Raw genomic sequence first — 21,916 nt, forward strand, 5'->3', positions numbered from 1 at the left:
GTTAATACATGTTAATTGATCAAGACAATGGCTCATAATAGTTGCTCAAGGGGAGTCATGAGAAGAGTAATTCACTAGCTACATCAAACTATCAATTTCTCCAATAAGCTAGATGAGCCATGATCAACTCCCTGAAGGCTTCTTGGTTACTCTGTTATCTTGGACACTACTTTTTCTCATTACAGAGCCTATAATAAAATATTGTCTTAAAAAAAATGCTTACAGTCCACTCTCCCCACTGCAGAGTAAAATCCAAAAGACAGCTTTATGTTTTACCCATATTTGGATTCCTAAGGCCATCCCATTGTCTGTCACATAAAAAGCACTTAATAAATATTTGATGAACAGTGGTATGCTGTTTCTGTATTTATGGATACAAATGGAATATTACCAGCAGATCTTTCCATGTTCTTTTCAAGTCTTTAGGTTTTGTAGCTGTAGCCTTTACTTACAGGTCTTCTGGAGTTCTTTGTTCTACTTTTTTTTCAGTTTTAGTACTTTTTTATTGAAGTATAGTTGATTTACAATGTTGTGTTAATATCTGCTGTACAGCAAAGTGATTCAGTTATATTATATATATGCATATATATATATATATATATATATATATATACATTCTTTTTTTAAAATATTCTTTTCCATTATGGTTTATCATAGGCTATTGAATATAGCTCCCTGTGCTGTACAGTAGGACCTTGCTGTTTATCCATCCAATATATAAAAGCTTACATCTGCTAACCCCAACATCTCACTCCATCCCTCTGCCAACCCCCTCTCCCTTGGAAACCACCAGTCTGTTCTCTATGTCTGTGATTCAGTTTCTGTTTCATAGATATGTTCATTCATGTCATATTTTAGATTCAACATATAAGTGATATTATATGGTATTTGTCTTTCTCTTTCTGACTTAACTTCATTTAGTATGAAAATCTTTAGTTGCATCCATGTTGCTGCAAATGGCATTATTTCCTTCTTTTTTTTTTTTGGTATCCAATGCGTGTTCATTTATTTTACACTTACAAAAGAAATCGCCCCATCCCCCCCAAAAGTCTCTTTTTACAAACATTTAAAAATTAAAACTAAATGAAGATAGACAAGTTAATTTCAGTACAATTATTTTTCAATGTAGCTGTCATAATTAGAGTTTAAATTATGGAAAATTTAGAGTTTAAATCAGGAAATCCTGATTATCGGCCAAAAGGAAAATTCCATATTACAAGTTAGCAAATTCTAGTACAAAAATAGTCCATGTGTTGGAATAGACTTTCTTTTTACATAGATCTCAGGTCAGTCTACTGACTGCATAATACGCTAACGTCTCACAGTTCTCTCTTTCACAAATGGCTCATTCGTCATAGCTGGAGCAGCACGGCGCCTATAGTAGCAGGGCTAGTGTCCACCTGGGGACCGTGCTGGAGACGGCAGGCCTGGGCTGCCTCACTGGCCCCGGGGCAGCTGGGCAGAGCCCCGGCTCCGCACCGGGGTCCTGGAGGGAGGAAGGAGTTGCAGGCAGAGCCGCTCCCCCTGAGGGAGAAACAGGCCCAGGACACAGGGGAAGTGTGCCCAGGGGCTGGGCCCGTACTGGTGCAGGACAGCCCACCTCCTGCCAGTGTCTCCTCATCCTGTAGCCCAGCGAGATAAGAGGCCGACCTGCGTGTCTCAGCGGCGAGAGTGTGGCCCTGCCCTTGCTGCGGCTGGGCAGGCTACTTGTCCCTCAAGATGTCGAGCTGTTCCTGAAACTCGGTGAAGAGGCGCTGGAAGCGGAGGTTCTGCCCGATGACTGGCAGCAGCTCCTTCAGCAGGTTCCTCTTCCGCAGACCCACTACTGTTGACTCCCATTGGCTTCCAGTGGAGGAGTGAACGGGCCCCAGTAAGTCCTTGCATATTTCTCGGAGTCGGTATTCAAACCCTTCATTCACGAGGTATCGCACGTAGAGGAGGAGCCAGTGGCGGTACTCGTGGCTGGAGCGCAGGGTGAGCGCTGCGGCGACCTGGCTCTCCAGGTAGGCCAGGGTGGCCTCCTGCTGCACCATGTGAGGCACGGAGAAGAGCCGGGCTGCCTGCCTCCCCGAGGTGGAGGCGCGGCCCTGGACTATGGCTAAGGGTCCCGAGCACAGCATGGCGTCCTGGGGTGGCAGGCTGCTCCTGAAGTCTGCACACTGGGCCAGGGCGTCCTGCTTGTCAGAAACCAGGTTCCACGCAGACAGTGATGGGTTGAAGCAGTAGGCCTTCCCGTCCGACAGGTTAATCACGGGGATTCCATGCTGCGTCAGCAAGATCTGTGACACTGTCATGTCACTTCCTGCCAAGATGGAGTGTAGGGACTTTTCCTTCACCACCACTATCTGCCTGTGTACATCCCAGACAGACAGCGTGGCTGTGACGGTGAGGGCCATGACGTAGGAGCCGGTACAGTGCAGGGTGGAGATCGGGGATGGCAGCAGAATGGGAGGGAGGAGGCGGCGACCACAGGTGGAGAACACGGACAGCATCCGCTTTTCACAGGCGACACACACCACGTCACAGCTGCCGGCAGCGGTGAGGATCCGGCTGGTGAGCACCGTCTCCCACTGCTTCCCTTCCCGGCTGCACTTCAGGCGGCTCAGCTTTATGCCCCCAACGGCCGTCACCTCGTTCTCCACCTCTATGTACATGGAGGGGTCAGAGCTCACCTGCAGGGTGAAGGCTCTCTGGGGGCCCGGCATGGGCAGCTTCAGCGCAGCTGCTGGGACGGACAAACACACGGCGTCCTTCTCTGCGGTCAGGGCAGCTGGGGACTGCACAGACAGGGACGTGGGCATGAGCCGCGAGTCCTTCCGAGGCCGCCGTTTCTTCTTCTTCTCCACCGTTTCCACCTCAAGCTCCAGCTTCCGCTTGGAGAGCGAGGAGGGCTTAGCCCTCCTCTCCAGGACATCCCGGGGCCGCAGCTCCTTCACAAGGCTCTGCTCTTTCAACCTTTCCATAGCCGTCGGGGTCAAACCGGCCAAGGCAGGAGCCCCCGGCGTGGCTTTGGAGCGCTCCGTGAATCGGGAGTCGAACGCTGTCATAGGTTCGATCTTGGACGGGGTTGTCAGGATGGGGGAGGGTGCAGCGGGAGCAGCGGCCGCATTCACGCTGTCCTTACTGACAGAATCGCCCACAGGCCTGGTGCCGGTCGCCGCCACAGGCTCTGTGGAAGGCTTCGAGGTGCCGAAGGGGACGGGGGTGCTGGAGTCCAGCGGCAGCAGCTGCGGGCTGCTGTGAGAGGTGAGCATGGTGCCCGCCAGGGAACCCGAGAGCGGGATGCTGTTGGAGAAGGCCGTGGAGAAGTCCCCAGTGTCCAGCTGTGCTATGCAGAGAGGCGTGATTCTCCTCCGACCATCTGCTGTCCGAGTCTCAGCTTGTTTCTTTAAAAGATTCTTCCTGATGTCCTCCAGACTCTCCCCGTTGACGACGCCAGTGACCGAGGTAGCGGAGCCTGTCTCTCTGGCCGCAGAGCCCTTCTGGTCCAGCTGCTGCTGCTGCTGCTGCCTCCGCTGGTACTTGAGAATCTCGGGGTTCTCGATGACGGCGGTGGAGAGCTGGGTCTCGGTCATGATGGCCAAACTCTTGCCGTAGGTGGACTGATGGATGCGGCTCTTCTCCTCCTCGCTCAGGGGGTCTCCGAGCTCGTCCTGGGAGAAATCCAGCAACGCCACAGAGCCGTCCATGGAGCACACCAGGATGCCCAGCCCGTTCAGAGTCCAGGAAATGTCCATGATTGATTTGTCAAACAGCTCATGGATGACAACCAAAGGCCGTTTTAGACACGTGAGCCAGACAGAGAGCGAGCGGTCCTTGCTGCCGACAGCACAGCAGCAGTACGGGCAACTGGGTTTCGCAGAGCTCCCGTTCTTCTGCTTCTTCTTGAAGATTTTTGGGTTGAATTTCACGACAGTCACAGCTTTCCGGTGCCCGACAAAGTCCATGTTGGTCTTCCAGCCCTCCCGTTCGATGATCTGGGCAGTGGGGCCGGAGTTGTTCATGGCGTGGGCGGACACGAGGTAGTGCCCGTCAGGGGACCAACTGAGCCGCAACACGTGGGTCGTCCCTCCACACTCATCAAAAGGCTTGGTGATGCTGGTCTCTAACTGCCAGTCCAGCGTCCTCCACACCTTCAGGCTGCGGTCGTCGGCTTGAGAGGCAATGTATTTACCAACAGGGTCCCAAGTCAGGCCCTTCACCAGGCCAGAATGGCCTCTCAGAGTAGCTAGGATTTCTGGGAACTTCGCTGTGTTCCAGATGACCACGGTGTTGTCCACGCTGCACGAGGCCAGCCAGGCGTCATGGGGGGACCACGCTACGTCCATCACATCGCCTGAGTGACTCCGCAGGATGGAGACACATCGCCACTGCTCCACGTTGGCAAGCTTGCCACTGGAGCCGAGCACGGTGCCGGGGCCGATGTACGTAGCCCGCTTCCACACCATTATCAGTTTGTCATCTCCCCCAGAAGCTAAATACATCCCACTGTTTGACCACCGCACGCAGTTCACACATGCTAAGTGATTGTCCATCTGGCAAAGCATCTTGGGGACATTTTCATCCTTCTCATCATCCTCCTGGAGGACTGGAGACATATTCCAGATTACAACCTTCCCAGAATCCTGTCCTTGTCCTCCAGTTGCGAACTTGGTCCCGTCAGGGTGAATATCAACTGAAAAAATTGGCTTGCCATTGTGGTTGACCCAGGTCGGCTTCAGGAGCTTCATTGTTCGGCCGCCGCTGCCGCTCACCCTCCAACCGCCGCCCGCCCCGCGCCCTCAGCGCCGCCGCGCCATCGTCGACCCGCGCCCCCCGCCGCCGCCGCAGCCGCCGCCGCCGCAGCCGCTGCCACAGCCGCATCCCCCGCGCCGCTCCTCCTCCGGCGGCTCCCAGGCAACGCCCTATTACCTTCTCTTTTATGGCTGAGTGGTATTCCATTGTATAGACAGATGCCCCACATCTTCTTTATCTGTTGATGGACATTTAGTTTGTTTCCATGTCTTGGCTATTGTGATAGTGCTGCTATGAACATAGGGGTGTATGTATCGTTTTGAATTATGGTTTTGTCTGGATATATGCCTAGGAGTGGGATTGCTGGATCATACAATAATTCAATTTTTCGTTTTCTCCTTAAGTCCTTTGCTCAGAAACCTAATAGTTTCTGATTGTCACATCTTATCTTCCCCTCTCCCCCACACCCCCGCTGTGGCTAGAATGATTATATGTGAATAATTCAGGAGTCATATTCATACTATTTCTTGTTGATAAATCTATTATTAGGCAGGCTTTTGGGTACTGATTTTTTAGTTAGTCCAGAAACTCAGTGTAGAAATATCTCACCTTATAAGATCCATTTACTTAGAATTTAAGTGAAAGGAAGGTGTCATTTCTTTGCTGCTGTATTTTGTCTCACTACCCCTTCTTGTTAGTTTTCATTTTTGTCTGTAGTTTTCTATGTAGATTCTAGAAAATAAAACAGGAAACACATTCAAGGAATCCCCTATGTACTCAATTATCTTTAAGAATACATGATTCTGATCACTTTGTTAAGGTGATATTCACCAGCTTTCTCCACTGTAAAGCTGCTATTTATCCTTTTGTAATTAATCAGTATTTATATGGAGATGCTTCGAGACGATGTAAATATTCTGTTCCTCATCAAGCTTTTATTCACTAACTTAGTCTCTGTTGATAATTGTTGCCTGGGTCAGTTATTACTATCGTGAGCTCCAAAAGTGATGATTTTCAAACTCACATCATGTGTCCCTTATGTAATGCATTAGGAATGACAAAATATCACATATGTGGTGTTCCTACCCAAAATGTATAACTTGAATCTGATCATGAAAGAAATCAGACAAGCCAAAATTGAGTATATTATGCAAAAGAAATGGCATGTAATCTTAAAAATGTCCATGTCGTGGAAGAAAAAGAAAGGCCGAGGAACTATTACAGATCAAAGGAGCCCTAAGAGACATAAGATTTAAATGCAATGTGGTATTTAAACGGATTGGGTACTGAACCAGAACAATTCACCATAAAGGGCATTATTGGGACAACTGGTGAAACTGGGGTGTTGACTGTGGATTAGACAATCATATTGTATCACTGTTAAATTTCACAAATATGGTAACTGCACTGTGGTTATGTGAGGAGAATGGCATTATTTAATAAATATATAATTGGTGCTAAGGAGTAATAGGGGATGATGTAGGTAACTTACTCTCATGGTTCAGAAAAAATAGTACACATATATATTCAATTACAGCAAGAATGATAAGAGTAGTGTGGCAAAGTGTTAACAATGGGTGAATCTAGATAAAGGTCTCATGAGAACTCTTTGTACTACTCTTGCAATTTTTCTTTTAAGTTTGAAATTATTTTAAAAAATTCAACTCTTGCTCTGCATAAAAAAAATATGAGTCTATGATCTTGGACATTTATTGTTGTTTTTGAATATGAAAAATCTTTTTTAAATACTATATTAGAAGTCTGTTCTCCTTTTGGTTTATACTTCTTACCTGCAAGAAACTTCTCTGTATATGTATTCTCCAATTGTAGAGAAACCCCTATTTACAAAAACAAGATAGGTGAGACTGTATAGTAAGCAAAGGACACTAGAAGTACTGACACAATCAAGCCTTTGGGAGCCTGGAATATCAATCATTGCAATTAATGATTCAAAAGCATCTCTGTAAATCCAGCTCTCTTTACTTCCCCTTAGCAGCTTGTGGCCACTGGTCTCTTGCCTAAAGATTATGCTATTGCTATTCTCAGGACTTAGCTTTTTTCTACCGCTGATTTCCTCTACTATATCTGTTTCTCCTTGTGTATCTTGCCTTCAAAATTTTTCAGAGGAAGGTTTGGTTGGGTTACTTAGTCAGCATCTAATATTGAGCAATGCCATTGGGTGGAGTCCAGTGCATCTCAAAGGCAGCTGGACTCCCCATGTCAAGCTTAGGATCCCAGTTTGATGTACATCAGAATCAACCCAACTATAAATTCATAGCAGAGATGGTATTCCATGTTATAGCATGAATTCGAGTTATGGCCAGTGGATCATAGAATGCAAAGAAAAGAAACCTATGAGACTAGAACAACTCGTGTCACTTTCTTCAAAGGGGTCATTCCTTTCCCCCCTCACTCAGACCTGTCAGGGGAAATGAAGGTTGGCTAGTGCCTATCTGAGTAAATCTACCTATCCCCCATGGAAACCAAATGTACTTTATCTGTGCTACAGCACAGGTATAAGAAAGCATGGTCATTTGTGCCATGAAACTCACGGAGTTTGAAATCAAAGAGACCGGCTCCAATTCCTACCCCCATCGCTTATTGGCTTCGTGGTTTTGGAAAATTAACTTGTCTGAATCTTGTATTCCTCACTGGTCAAACAAAGATGACAATAATAGCCCCTTGGAGGAGATTAAACAAGATGATATGTACAAAGCATTTAGCATAGTGTTTGGCACATAATAGGAGGTCAGTAAATGACAATGGTTGTTATTATTACTATAAAATCTGCTTTAAAGCTACTGCCTATGTGCAGCTAAGGGCAGTGTATAAAGCTTTTTTCACCATATTAATCTGTAGGTGTGAGGATCTGCCCTGTATTTTCGGTTCCTCTGCTTTCTGACGCCGTTTTAAAAAGAATACTTAAAATTTTTTGAAATTGTTTAAGACTCACAAGAATTTGTACAATTAGTTCCCATGTATCCTTCACCCTGCTTCATCCAAAGATAATATCTTATCAACATTGTATTTGTCTAAACCAGGAAATTGACATTGGTACCAACTATGAACTCAAATATGGAACTTATTTGAATTCACTGGTTGATTTTTTTCCTCCTTTCTTCCAATTCACTTTTACCACAATCTCTTTCTTTCTCTTATTCCTGATGCATTTCTAGTTTACAGGTGACAATTTTCAAACTTAGAATTAACAAAAATGAAGCGTCCTATTTCATTGCACAGTACCACAAGATGTTTGTGAGCCCACGTTGTCATAGTCATCCTACTCCCAGAAAGGTGGGCTGAGACCTCTCTGTAAAACATTGGTCTTTTTCTTTCTGAGAATGACCTGAAGACTAGCAGAATGGCTCTTCCAATGGCCCTTCTTCTTACTCAGAAAGAACCACATGGAGTCTGGTAGGAGTGGGGGAGAAGCCATCTAGTTGGGACCCATACTCCTGACAGGTGACCCAGAATAGGAGGGGGGATATCACAGGCTCAGGAATCTTCCCTGGGGAGTGAGGGATTCAAGCCCCACATTGGGCATCCCAGCCCTGGGGTGAACATTGCACCCCAATGTTCATAGCAGTACTATTCACAATAGCCAAGATAAGGAAACAACCTAAGTGTCCATCAACAGATGAATGGTAAAGAAGATGTGGTACATATATACAATGGAATATTACTCAGCCATAAAAAAGAGTGAAATTCTGCCACTTGTGACAACATGGATGGAGCTGGAGGGTATTAGGCTTAATGGAATAAGTCAGAAAGAGAAAGACAAATACTATATGTTTTCACTTATATGTGAAATCTAAAAATAAAACAAATAAATATAATAAAACAGAAACAGACTCACAGATACAGAGAAAAAACTAGTGGTTACCAGTAAGGAGAGAGGTCAGGGGAGGGGCAAAATAAGTGAAGGGGATTAAGAGATACAAACTAGTAAGTATAAAATACAGCACAGGGAATGTAGCCAATATTTTATAATAACTTTGTATGGAGTGTAATCCCTAAAAATATCAAATATTGTATACCTGAAACTAATATTGTAAGTTAACTATACTTCAGTAAAAATAAAGGAAGCTCCTACTTGTTGCGGTTAGGGTAGTCTTTGACTTACATCTGTTAATGAATAAATAGCTTCTATCTCTCTGGGATAGAAGAATTAAGAATTAAGTTTTCTAATTCAAGATTTTGATTTTATACCACTTTTAATTAATGATCTAATGAAGTGGAGAAATTTTTACCTTTGAAGGGTAGAGACTAAGTAATTTCTCTAAAGGAAAGAACTGCTTTTGGAAAAATACATTGGGAAGTACCGGGTCAGAATGTGAGTCCTCCAAGAGTGGGTGTGAGTAGATGCCGAATGCCTGAAGAAGGGCGTTCCTCTACCTGAAATAAGAGCAGGAGTTCGTTGTTTTCATCTCAGAGGGAAAGGGATGTGAGTGACTACAGGACATTCTTGAGGAGGTGAATGCTTATGATTCCTCTTAAGATTATTTATATTGCTATAGTTTGAGCCCCTCTTTTATCTTCGCCCAAAACTCTTCAGTGAAGTCTGTTAAACTCAGGTTCATTCGTGTTTTTCATGTGTTCATGTATTCATGCATTCATTCAACAAATTTTAATTGAGCAACTTTTATGTTCTCAGTATATTCAGGGCTTTGAAGTTACAGCAGTGAACATGTCTGAGTCCATGATCTCTTGGAGCTTACATTCTACTTGGGTAGACAGACAATAAACAGATTAATAAATGCACAACATGTTGACAAACTCTCAAATATTATGAAAAACATTAAAGCAGGGTATTGAGGTAGTGTGTTATTTTAGGTAGGGCGTGGAGGAGGTGACATTCATTCCTGAATGAAGTGAGGATGAAGTCTGGAAGAACAGTGTTCCAGGCAGAGGGAACAGCAGGTGTAAATGTCTTTGAGGAAGAAGTCAGCTCGGCATGTTTAATAGAAAATAGCCTCGTGTGCCTTGAGACCCGTGAGAAACAGGGAGAGTTTTAGGAAATGATGTGCATGATCGTTATGGAAGATAAGAAAGGACTAAGTTCCGTGTAGTGAAATGAGTGGAACAGAAGAAACTTCCAGAACCCAGGGGCCTGAAAGTTGTGCCGGCTTTGAGAGTATAAGCCATCATCTCCTTACACCATGCTAGAAAACTTAGATACTAATTTCGATTTCCGAAAAGAAGGGACTGGTGAGGGCTGAAGACATTATGGTTTCATTTTGGAGGGACAAGGAGACACTATGGTTTCCTCTGACGGAGTACTTTAGAAATACTTGAACCTTTATCAAAATTTTAATTTTAGGTCATCATAGTTTTCAAGAAGCCATTGTGTCACTACTGTTTAATAAGACATTAAATTCTGGTAATAAAATCACTAGGATGTAAACTACACAAGAGAGCATCTTTGTCTTGTTCCATACTTCTCAGCTCCTAGGGAAGTGCCTGGCACATAACAGGAAATCAATAAGTACTTGCTAATGGAGTGAAAGTAACAAATCATTCAAGTTTGAAATCCAAACAGTACACATACCCATCCTTAAAGAAGTAAATTTGTTTATTTATTTGAAACTTTAATATCATGGATAATTATGTATTTTTCTCTAGCCAGAGGGTAAATAGCACACAACCCATGATTTCATCTTGGCTTCCTAAGGAGGATATTTTTTATGAAAAAATATAATTTGATCACAGAACATCTGTAATAGCTTCCAATATTTTCAAGTAATAAATGCTTAATTTAGGTAGCCAATGTTCCCAGATTTAGTGACGTATCTTATTACCCAGAAGAATTGGTTTGAATAGTGTCAATCTAAATTGAAAATATGCCAGGTTTATTAACACCAGCATTAACAGACTTTTTAATTAAATTGCTGATTCTGTCAATAATATTGTTTACTGTTGTTTCTGAAAAGAGTCAGATAAGTATTTCTCTTTTTATAACTCTTATTTGATAACTTTTATTTCATATAGGTGTGCAGTGGGGTAAAGTTTCAACAAAAGCGCAAGAATACAAACAAAATTTCATGATGTTGTTTTATTGCTGTAAAAATAAAGATGTTTTAGTTTGCTCCTCCAAACAGAAGTTTTCCTTATCAGAAACTTTGAATGTACTAATGAATTAATTAAAATTTGCTGTTTTAAATGTACAGATTGATTCTCTAGAATTCTGGTTCTTAGATATATATATTTTTTTAAACATCTTTATTGAAGTATAATTGCCTTACAATAGTGTGTTAGCTTCTGCTTTATAACAAAGTGAATCAGTTATACATATACAATATGTTCCCATTTCTCTTCCCTCTTGCATCTCCCTCCCTCCCACCCTCCCCATCCCACCCCTCTAGGTGGTCACAAAGCACTGAGCTGATCTCCCTGTGCTGTGCGGCTGCTTCCCACTAGTTATCTATTTTACATTTGGTAGTGTATATATATCCATGACACTCTCTTACCCTGTCGCATCTCACCCCACCCCCTCCCCATATCCTCAAGTCCATTCTCTAGTAGGTCTGTGTCTTTATTGCCATCTTGCCACTAGGTTCTTCATGGCCTTTTTTTTTTTTTTCCCTTAGATTCCGTATATATGTGTTAGCATACTGTATTTGTTTTTCTCTTTCTGACTTACTTCACTCTGTATGACAGACTCTAACTCCATCCACCTCATTACAAATACCTCCATTTCATTTCTTTTTATGGCTGAGTAATATTCCATTGTATATATGTGCCACATCTTCTTCATCCATTCATCTGTCGATGGACATTTAGGTTGTTTCCATGTCCTGGCTATTGTAAATAGAGCTGCAATGAACATTTTGGTACATGACTCTTTTTGACCTATGGTTTTCTCAGGGTATATGCCCAGTAGTGGGATTGCTGGGTCGTATGGTAGTTCTATTTGTAGTTTTTTAAGGAACCTCCATACTGTTCTCCATAGTGGCTGTATCAATTTACATTCCCACCAACAGTGCAAGAGTGTTCCCTTTCCTCCACACCCTCTCCAGCATTTATTGTTTCTAGATTTTTTGATGATGGCCATTCTGACCGGTGTGAGATGATATCTCATTGTAGTTTTGATTTGCATTTCTCTAATGATTAATGATGTTGAGCATTCTTTCATGTGTCTGCAGGCCATCTGTATATCTTCTTTGGAGAAATGTCTATTTAGATCTTCTGCCCATTTTTGGATTGGGTTGTTCGTTTTTTTGTTATTGAGCTGCATGAGCTGCTTGTAAATCTTGGAGATTAATCCTTTGTCAGTTGCTTCATTTGCAAATATTTTCTCCCATTCTGAGGGTTGTCTTTTGGTCTTGTTTATGGTTTCCTTTGCTGTGCAAAAGCTTTTAAGTTTCATTAGGTCCCATTTGTTTATTTGTGTTCTTATTTCCATTTCTCTGGGAGCTGGGTCAAAAAGAATCTTGCTGTGATGTATGTCATAGAGTGTTCTGCCTATGTTTTCCTCTAAGAGTTTGATAGTGTCTGCCCTTACACTTAGGTCTTTAATCCATTTTGAGTTTATTTTTGAGCATGGTGTCAGGGAGTGTTCTAATTTCATACTTTTACATGTTCCTGTCCAATTTTCCCAGCATCACTTATTGAAGAGGCTGTCTTTTCTCCACTGTATATGCTTGCCTCCTTTATCAAAGATAAGTTGACCATATGTGTGTGGGTTTATCTCTGGGCTTTCTATCCTGTTCCATTGACTTAGATATATTTTTGATGGAATCTTCAACATTTGTTTATCATATAGCTTTCAGTGTGCTAGAAGTGTGGCCAGACAACACAGTCGAGAAGAGTCTACACTGACAGATTTGCCTAGGGCAGGCTTCAGCTGCAGAGAGCTGCCCTGACTGAGGTCACAGCCTCTGGGGCCAACCGCACCCAGGGACTGAGCCAGGCAAGGCTGTGCAGGCCCCAGCATCCCAGCCCAACACTGGACAGTGCTGACAGCCAGAGGCCCGGCAGGTTGGTGAGGCTCCGTCAGGCCTGCTTCCCAGTTTGCCATCTCTCTCTCTGCCCAATCCTGTTTCCTCCCCTTCCTTTTGGTATGTGTTGATTATGACTCTAATAAATACCTTGTACCCCACATTCCAACTTAGCATCTGCTGTTCTAAAGAATCCCAACTGTGACACCCAACGAATGCCACACAGTAGCACAAATTCAGACCTGACACAAGCCCACGGAACTGTCAACAGTTTAGCTGTGCAGACTCACTCTTACCATATTATTAACATTCCGGTGATGCAACTTTATATTTGACACCATTGAATGTTTGGGGCTCTATTTATAGTGACCTGGTGGATTTTTGTTTTATTGTGTTGTATTTTATTTTATAGTGTTAATCAATACTTTAAACTTCCTCTCAATTTTCATCAAAAACAAGAGTTTCCTTGTTCCCTCACCCTCTCCACTGACGGCTAGGACAGTAGCAGACAGGCCAGCTATCTTTAGGGAGGAAAGAATGGCTGCTTCTCTGCTTCCTTCTCAACTGGCTGATGGAGCGTCAACCTCCTCCAGGGCCAAGGCCGGGGAAGGATCGTCCCAGAGCACACACTGCCTTTTGCTCCAGTCGTTGGAGCAAGTGCAGGCACCTCCTGGACACTTATAGAGTATTCAGCTGGAGTGCTCAGACTTACTATATCCGAGCACTTCAGCTGAATTTCTAATTTAACATCCTGTCTCCTACAGTGATTTCCACTTTCTTATGCTTAGTATTTGTGTGGTCTATCTCTTTACATTCTTTCATTTTCAATTTTTCTGTGTCTATATTCCCTAGAAATATCGCTGGTGAAAAGCATGTAGGTGGGTATTTTTATATGCAGTCTGTCCGTGTAAGTGGCAGAATTGGCCACCTTTCCAGACAATCCTATGGCTGGCATATGTGAGTAGTAGGGACTCAAGACCTTTCCAGGAGCACTAATGGGGCTGGCAGAGGTTGCTGGTGGCAGCCTCAGCCTCATCTTTCTGTTTTCATCATGGACCCCAGCCTGTCCACCTAATCAGCCTATGTCCTCAGCCTCTTTACTGTCTTTTCCCAAACATCAGGGAATGATCTGATTGGTTCATCCATGGACAAACACCAAACAAGTGTTCACTTTCTCATGGGAAAACTGCATTCTAGTGGACAAGAGAACTCCTCTTGATTTAAAGCTAGAGGAGAAAACACCTAAATATTGACTGGGGAAATTTTTGTAGAGGTCTCACAGAGGCCAAAGGAGAAATATTACTCCAAAAATCTGACCAGGCAAGAAAAGCTAACCTTTGATATGTTTCCCTACTAAGGACTTCTACAAGGAACAGACAGATTTTTGATATACTGCAAGCACAAAGATGTCACATGATTAAAATGTTAAAGTGGAAGGAATGAAATTGGGAGGTTTTATTCTCTGTGGTGGAAAACAAGACCTCTATATCAGTTAGAAAGCTTTTAGCTGCAAGTAAAAGATTCCCCAACTAGCAGTGGCTTAAGCACTATGACATTTAGTTATTTCACGTAGCAAGGAATCTAGAGATTCCAGTTTTAGGGCAACAGTTTAAAAAGTGTCTTTAAAGCCCCAAATTCTTTTCCATCCTTCTGCTTCTCATTCTCAGAATTCCTTTTTATTTTGGTCTTGGTGCCTGTGCCTCATGGTCACAAGATAGCTGCTGTAGCTCCAGTCATCATGGTTACATTCAAAGAAAGGAAATAGGCACCCAGCCCATGGCTGCCATCTTGAATCACAGTATCCATGCAGGCCTACTAAGCCAAGGCATCAGGCCCAGTGGTTCTGTGCTGGGAACTCTAATCCAATGTGTAAGGTGCAAGGCCTCTGCACAGGCTCCCTACAGGCAAGTGAAACCAAACCAAGCACAAAAGAAGAGCTACTTTTTGCATGAATTACCTGGACATTTTCCTCCAAAGAAAATGAAGTTTGAGGAAAATTCCAGCAGACTGATTTAGACAAAGTGTGCTCCAAGAGATGAGGGACACATCTGTCTGGTTCTACACTGAATCTCAAGCTCTCACCTCATAATTTCTCACTAGGCACTCTGATCTGAAGTGCCAGGTGCGATGCCACTGCATGAAGCACCCTGTGAACAAGTGAAACTAGACGAAGCACAAAGGAAAAGGAAACAAAATGCAAGCTGCAAACACTCTGAAAAAAATGCCTCCGCACCTCTAGCTCTTGTGGAGGTTGGCATCCTCAGTGGAGTCTCCTATTGCAGGGGGACCTTCAAGATGGTGGAGGAGTAAGGCGTAAAGATCACATTCCTCCCCACAAATACATCAAAAATACATCTATGTGTGGAACAACTCCTACAGAACACCTACTGAACGCTGGCAGAAGACCACAGACTTCCCAAAAGGCAAGAAAATCCCCATGTACCTGGCCGTGTGGCTGACAGGGTCTTGGTGCTCTGGCCTGGTGTCAGGCCTGAGCCTCCGAGGTGGGAGAGCCAAGTTCAGGACACTGAACCACCAGAGACCTCTTGGTTCCACATAATATCAATTGGAGAGAGCTCTCCCAGAGATCTCCATCTCAACGCTAAGACCCAGCTCCACCCAATGGCTAGCAAGCTCCAGTGCTGGACGCATCATACAAAACAACTAGCAAGACAGGAACACAACCCCACCCATTAGGTGAGAGGCTGCCTAAAATCACAATAAGTTCACAGACACCCCCAAACACACTGCTGGACGTGTCCCTGCCCACCAGAAAGACAAGATCCAGCCTCATCCACCAGAACACAGGCACCAGTCCCCTCCACCAGGAAGCCTACACAACCCACTGAAACAACCTCACCCACTGGGGACAGACACCAAAAACAATGGGAACTACAAACCTGCAGCTTGTGAAAACGAGACCCCCAAACAAAGTAAGTTAAACAACATGAGAAGGCAGAGAAATACACAGCAGATGAAGAAGCAAGGTAAAAACCTACCAGACCAAACAAATGAAGAGGAAATAGACAGTCTACCTGAAAAAGAATTCAGAGTAATGATAGTGAAGACGATCCAACATCTTGGAAACAGAATGGAGAAAATACAAGAAACAATTAACAAGGACCTAGAAGAACTAAAGAGCAAACAAACAATGATGAAAAACACAATAAATGAGATTAAAAATACTCTAGAGGGAATCAATAGCAGAATAACTGAGGCAGAAGAATGGATAGGTGACCTGGAAGATAATATAGTGGAAATAACTGCCGTAGAGCAGAATAAAGAAAAAAGAATGAAAAGAACTGAGGACACTCTCAGAGACCTCTGGGACAACATTAAATGTACCAACATTCGAATTATAGGGCCAGAAGAAGAAGAGAAAGAAAGGGTATGAGAAAATATTTGAAGAGATTATAATTGAAAACTTCCCTAACATGGGAAAGGAAATAGTCAATCAAGTCTAGGAAGCGCAGAGAGTCCATACAGGATAAATCCAAGGAGAAACACGCCAAGACACATATTAATCAAACTATCAAAAATTAAATACAAAGAAAAAATATTAAAAGCAGCAAGGGAAAAGCAAAAAATAACATACAAGGGAATCCTCATAAGGTTAACAGCTGATCTTTCAGCAGAAACTCTGCAAACCAGAAGGGAGTGGCAGGACATATTTAAAGTGATGAAAGGGGAACACCTACAACCAAGGTTACTCTACCCAGCAAGGATCTCATTCAGATTAGATGGAGAAATTAAAACCTTTACAGACAAGCGAAAGCTAAGAGAATTCAGCACCACAAAACCAGCTCTACAACAAATCCTAAAGGAACTTCTCTAGGCAGGAAACACAAGAGAAGGAAAAGACCTACAATGACAAACCCAAAACAATTAAGAAAATGGTAATAGGAACATACATATCGAAAATTACCTTAAATGTAAGTGGATTAAATGCTCCAACCAAAAGACATAGACTGGCAGAATGGATACAAAAACAAGACCTGTATACATGCTGTCTACAAGAGACCCACTTCAGACCTAGGGACACATACAGACTGAAAGTGAAGGGATGGTAAAAGATATTCCATGCAAATGGAAATCAAAAGAAAGCTGGAGTAGCAATTCTCATATCAGAAAAAAATAGACTTTAAAATAAAGAATGTTACAAGAGACAAGGAAGGACACTACATAATGATCAATCCAAGAAGATATAACAATTGTAAATATTTATGCACCCAACATAGGAGCACCTCAATACATAAGGCAAATACTAACAGCCATAAAAGGGGAAATTGACAGTAACACAACCATAGTAGGGGACTTTAACACCTCACTTTCACCAATGGACAGATCATCCAAAATGAAAATAAATAAGGAAACACAAGCTTTAAATGATACATTAGGGCTTCCCTGGTGGCTCAGTGGTTAAGAATCTGCCTGCCAATGCAGGGAACACAGGTTCAAGCTCTAGTCTGGGAAGATCCCACATGCCGCAGAGCAGCTAAGCCAGTGCGCCCAACTACTAAGCCTGCGCTCTTGAGCCGGCGAGCCACAACTACTGAGCCCACGTGCCTAGAGCCCATGCTGGGCAACAAGAGAAGCCACCAAAATGAGAAGCCCGTGCACTGCAACGAAGAGTAGCCCCCACTCACCTCAGCTAGAGAAAAGCCCGCTTGCAGCAACAAAGACCCAGTGCAGCCAAAAATAAAATACATAAATAAATTTAAAAATTAAATGATACATTAAACAAGATGGACTTAATTGATATTCATAGGACATTCCATCCAAAAACAACACAATACACTTTATTCTCAAGTGCTCATGGAACATTCTCCAGGATAGATCATATCTTGGGTCACAAATCAAGCCTTGGTAAATTTAAGAAAACTGAAATCGTATCAAGTATCTTTTCTGACTACAATGCTATGAGACTAGATATCAATTACAGGAAAAAAATGTAAGAAATACAAACACATGGAGGCTAAACAATATGCTACTAAATAACCAAGATATCACTGAAGAACTCAAAGAGGAAATCAAAAAATACCTAGAAACAAATGACAATGAAAACACAATGACCCAAAACCTATGGGATGCAGCAAAAGTAGTTCTAAGAGGGAAGTTTATAGCAATACAGTCCTACCTCAAGAAACAAGAAAAATCTCAAATAAACAACCTAACCTTACACCTGAAGCAGTTAGAGAAAGATGAACAAAAATCCCCCAAAGTTAGCAGAATGAAAGAAGTCATAAAGATCAGATCAGAAATAAATGAAAAAGAAGTGAAGAAAACAGTAGCAAAGATCAATAAAACTAAAAGCTGGTTCTTTGAGAAGATAAACAAAATTGATAAACCATTAACCAGACTCATCAAGAAAAAAAGGAGGGCTTCCCTGTTGGCGCAGTGGTTGAAAATCTGCCTGCCAATGCAGGGGACACGGGTTCGAGCCCTGGTCTGGGAGGATCCCACATGCCGCAGAGCAGCTAGGCCCCTGTGCCACAACTACTGAGCCTGCGTGTCTGGAGCCTGTGCTCTGCAACAAGAGAGGCCATGATAGTGAGAGGCCCGCACACAGCGATGAAGAGTGGCCCCCGCTTGCTGCAACTAGAGAAAGCCCTCACACAGAAACGAAGACCCAACACAGCCATAAATAAATAAATTAAAGAAAAAAAGGGAGAAGACTCAAATATATAGAATTAGAAATGAAAAAGGAGAATTTACAACTGACACTGCAGAAATACAAAGGATCATGAGATATTACTACAAGCAACTATATGTCAATAAAATGGAAAACCTGGAAGAAATGAACAAATTTTGAGAAAAGCACAACCTTCCAAGACTGAACCAGGAAGAAATAGAAAATATAAACAGACCAATCACAAGCACTGAAACTGTGATTAAAAATCTTCCAACAAACAAAAGCCCAGGACCAGATGGCTTCACAGGTGAATTCTATCAAACATTTAGAGAAGAGCTAACACCTATCCTTCTCAAACTCTTCAAAAGTATAGCAGAGGGAGGAACACTCCCAAACTCATTCTACAAGGCCACCATCACCCTGATAGTAAAACTAGACAAAGATGTCACCAAAAAAGAAAACTACAGGCCAATATCACTGATGACCATAGATGCAAAAATCCTCAACAAAATACTAGCAAACAGAATCCAACAGCACATTAAACGGATCATACACCATGATCAAGTGGGTTTTATCCCAGGAATGCAAGGATTCTTCAATATATGCAAGTCAGTCAATGTGATACACCATATTAACAATCTGAATGATAAAACTATATGATAATCTCAATAGATGCAGAAAACGTTTTTGACAAAATTCAACACCCATTTATGATAAAAACTCTCCAGAAAGTAGCTATAGATGGAAACTACCTTAACATAATAAAGGCCATATATGACAAACCCACAGCCAACGACGTTCTCAATTGTGAAAAACTGAAAGCATTTCCTCTAAGACCAATAATAAGACAAGGTTGCCCACTCTCACCACAATTATTCAACATAGTTTTGGAAGTTTTAGCCACAGCAATCAGAGAAGAAAAAGAAATAAAAGGAATCCAAATCACAAAAGAAGAAGTAAAGCTGTCACTGTTTACAGATGACATGATACTATACATAGAAAATCCTAAAGATGCTCAGAAAACTACTAGAGCTAATCAATGAATTTGGTAAAGTAGCAGGATACAAAATTAATGCACAGAAGTCTCTTGCATTTCTATACACTAACAACGAAAAATCTGAAAGAGAAATTAAGGAAACGCTCCCATTTACCATTGCAACAAAATGAATAAAATACCTAGGAATAAACCTACCTAAGGAGGTAAAAGACCTGTATGCAGAAAACTATAAGACACTGATGAAAGAAATTAAAGATGATACAAACAGTTACCATGTTCTTGGATTGAAAGAATCAACATTGTGAAAATGACTATACTATCCAAAGCAATCTACAGATTCAAAGCAATCCCTATCAAACTACCAATGGCATTTTTCACAGAACTAGAACAAAAAATTTCACAATCTGTATGGAACACAAAAGACCCTGAATAGCCAAAGCAATCTTGAGAAAGAAAAACGGAGCTGGAGGAATCAGGCTCCCTGCCTTCAGACTATACTACAAAGCTACAGTAATCAAGACAATATGGTACTGGCACAAAAACAGAAATATAGATCAATGGAACAGGATAGAAAGCCCAGAGATAAACCCACACACATATGGTCACCTTATCTTTGATAAAGGAAGCAAGAATATACAATGGAGAAAAGACAGCCTCTTCAATAAGTGGTGCTGGAAAAACTGGATAGCTACATGTAAAAGAATGAAATTAGAACACTTCTTAATACCATACACAAAAATAAACTCAAAATGGATTAAAGACCTAAATGTAAGGCCAGACACTATCAAACTCTTAGAGGAAAACATAGGCAGAACACTCTATGACATAATCACAGCAAGATCCTTTTTGACCCACCTCCTAGAGTAATGGAAATAAAAACAAAAATAAACAAATGGGACCTAATGAAACTTAAAAGCTTTTGCACAGCAAAGGAAACCATAAACAAGACAAAAAGACAACCCCCAGAATGTGAGAAAATATTTGCAAACGACGTAACTGACAAAGGATTAATCGGCAAAATATACAAGCAGCCCATGCAGCTCAATATCAAAAAAACAAACAACCCAATCCAAAAACAGGCAGAAGATCTAAATAGACATTTCTCCAAAGAAGATATGCAGATTGCCATCAAACACATGAAAGGATGCTCAACATCACTAATTATTAGAGAAATGAAATTAACACTACAATGCGGTATCACCTCACACCAGTCAGAATAGCCATCATCAAAAAGTCTACAAACAATAAATGCTGGAGAGGGTGTGGAAAAAAGGGAACTCTCTTGCACTGTTGGTGGGAATGTAAATTGATACAGCCACTCTGGAGAAGTATGGATGTTCCTTAAAAAAGTAAAAATAGAACTACCATATGACCCAGCAATCCCACACCTGGGCATATACCCTGAGAAAACCATAATTCAAAAAGAGTCATGTACCACAATGTTCATCGCAGCACAATTTACAGTAGTCAGGACATGGAAGCAACCTAAGTGTCCATCGACAGGTGAATGGATAAAGAAGATGTAGCACATATATACAATGGAATATTGCTCAGCCATGAAAAGAAACGAAATTGAACTATTTGTAGTGAGGTTGATGGACCTAGAGTCTGTCATACAGAGTGAAATAAGTCAGGAAGAGAAAAACAAATACTGTATGCTAACACATATATATAGAATCTAAAAAAAAAAAAAGGTTCTAATGAACCTAGGGGCTGGACAGGAATAAAGATGCAGAGGTAGAGAATGGACTTGAGTACACGGGGAGGGGGAAGGGTAAGCTGGAACAAAGTGAGAGTAGCACTGACATATATACACTACCAAATGTAACATGGATAGCTAGTGGGAAGCAGCTGCATAGCGCAGGGAGATCAGCTTGGTGCTTTGTGACCTCCTAGAGGGGTGGGATAAGGAGGAAGGGAGGGAGACACAAGAGGGAGGGGATATGGGGATATATGTATACATATAGCTGATTCACTTTGTTATACAGCAGAAACTAACGCAAGATTGTAAAGCAATTATACTCCAATAAAGATGTTAAAAAAAAACAAAACAAAGAAAGGAAATCTTAAGTAAGCTGGTCAGAGAAGCAAAACAAGAACTCATGGCAGGGTTATTTCTCCTTTTGTTAGAGAAGAGAAAACATTTGAAGAACCAGTCCCCTCCCTAGCAGACTTGCCCTTAGACCTCACTGTAGAAAACAGAATTAACTTTTAAAGAAAAACAAAAATCTGTTTTTATAAATAGCTTTTTATAGGGAGACACTTTGTCAGTCATTAATGTTCACAGTTAGGATGTACATGGCACCTGGGGCTCACCTGCCTCAAGACACTTGCTGCTGAGCAAAGCACTCGGGCAGACCCTGCGCAGGACATGGGTACTGATTACAGGACCAAGGGCTGGGTCAGAACCAGCTGCTGGACTCAGGAGTCCACTCAGGAATCTATAACATAAATTTTTTTGCCAGCTTTTGGCGAGAGCTTGAGGCTCAGTAAAGTTAGTTACTTTTCCTCTTTGAAGTTCATTCTTTCCTTGTAAATCATCCCAAGAGGCTTTGTCAATTTACTTCGAAGCAACCACAGTATTCTGACATAATCTTGATATTGCTCCCCATGCCT

General features: G+C 42.3%; 1 protein-coding gene across 1 annotated transcript; it reads right to left on the bottom strand.

Moving 5' to 3' along the window:
- Positions 1-1,341: 1,341 nt before the first annotated feature.
- LOC103009092 (protein HIRA-like) lies at positions 1,342-4,744 on the bottom strand. Its single transcript, XM_057554037.1, has one exon. It carries the CDS (start codon positions 4,728-4,730, stop codon positions 1,704-1,706), a length of 3,027 nt encoding a protein of 1,008 aa, XP_057410020.1. The 5' UTR covers positions 4,731-4,744; the 3' UTR covers positions 1,342-1,703.
- Positions 4,745-21,916: the final 17,172 nt, after the last annotated feature.

This window comes from Balaenoptera acutorostrata, chromosome 10, assembly GCF_949987535.1.
Source record: "Balaenoptera acutorostrata chromosome 10, mBalAcu1.1, whole genome shotgun sequence".
Taxonomy (NCBI): Eukaryota; Metazoa; Chordata; class Mammalia; order Artiodactyla; family Balaenopteridae; genus Balaenoptera; species Balaenoptera acutorostrata.

Coding starts and splice junctions, on each gene's coding strand:
- LOC103009092 (XM_057554037.1), bottom strand. CDS start 4,730: ATGAAGCTCCTGAAGCCGACCTGGGTCAACCACAATGGCAAGCCAATT.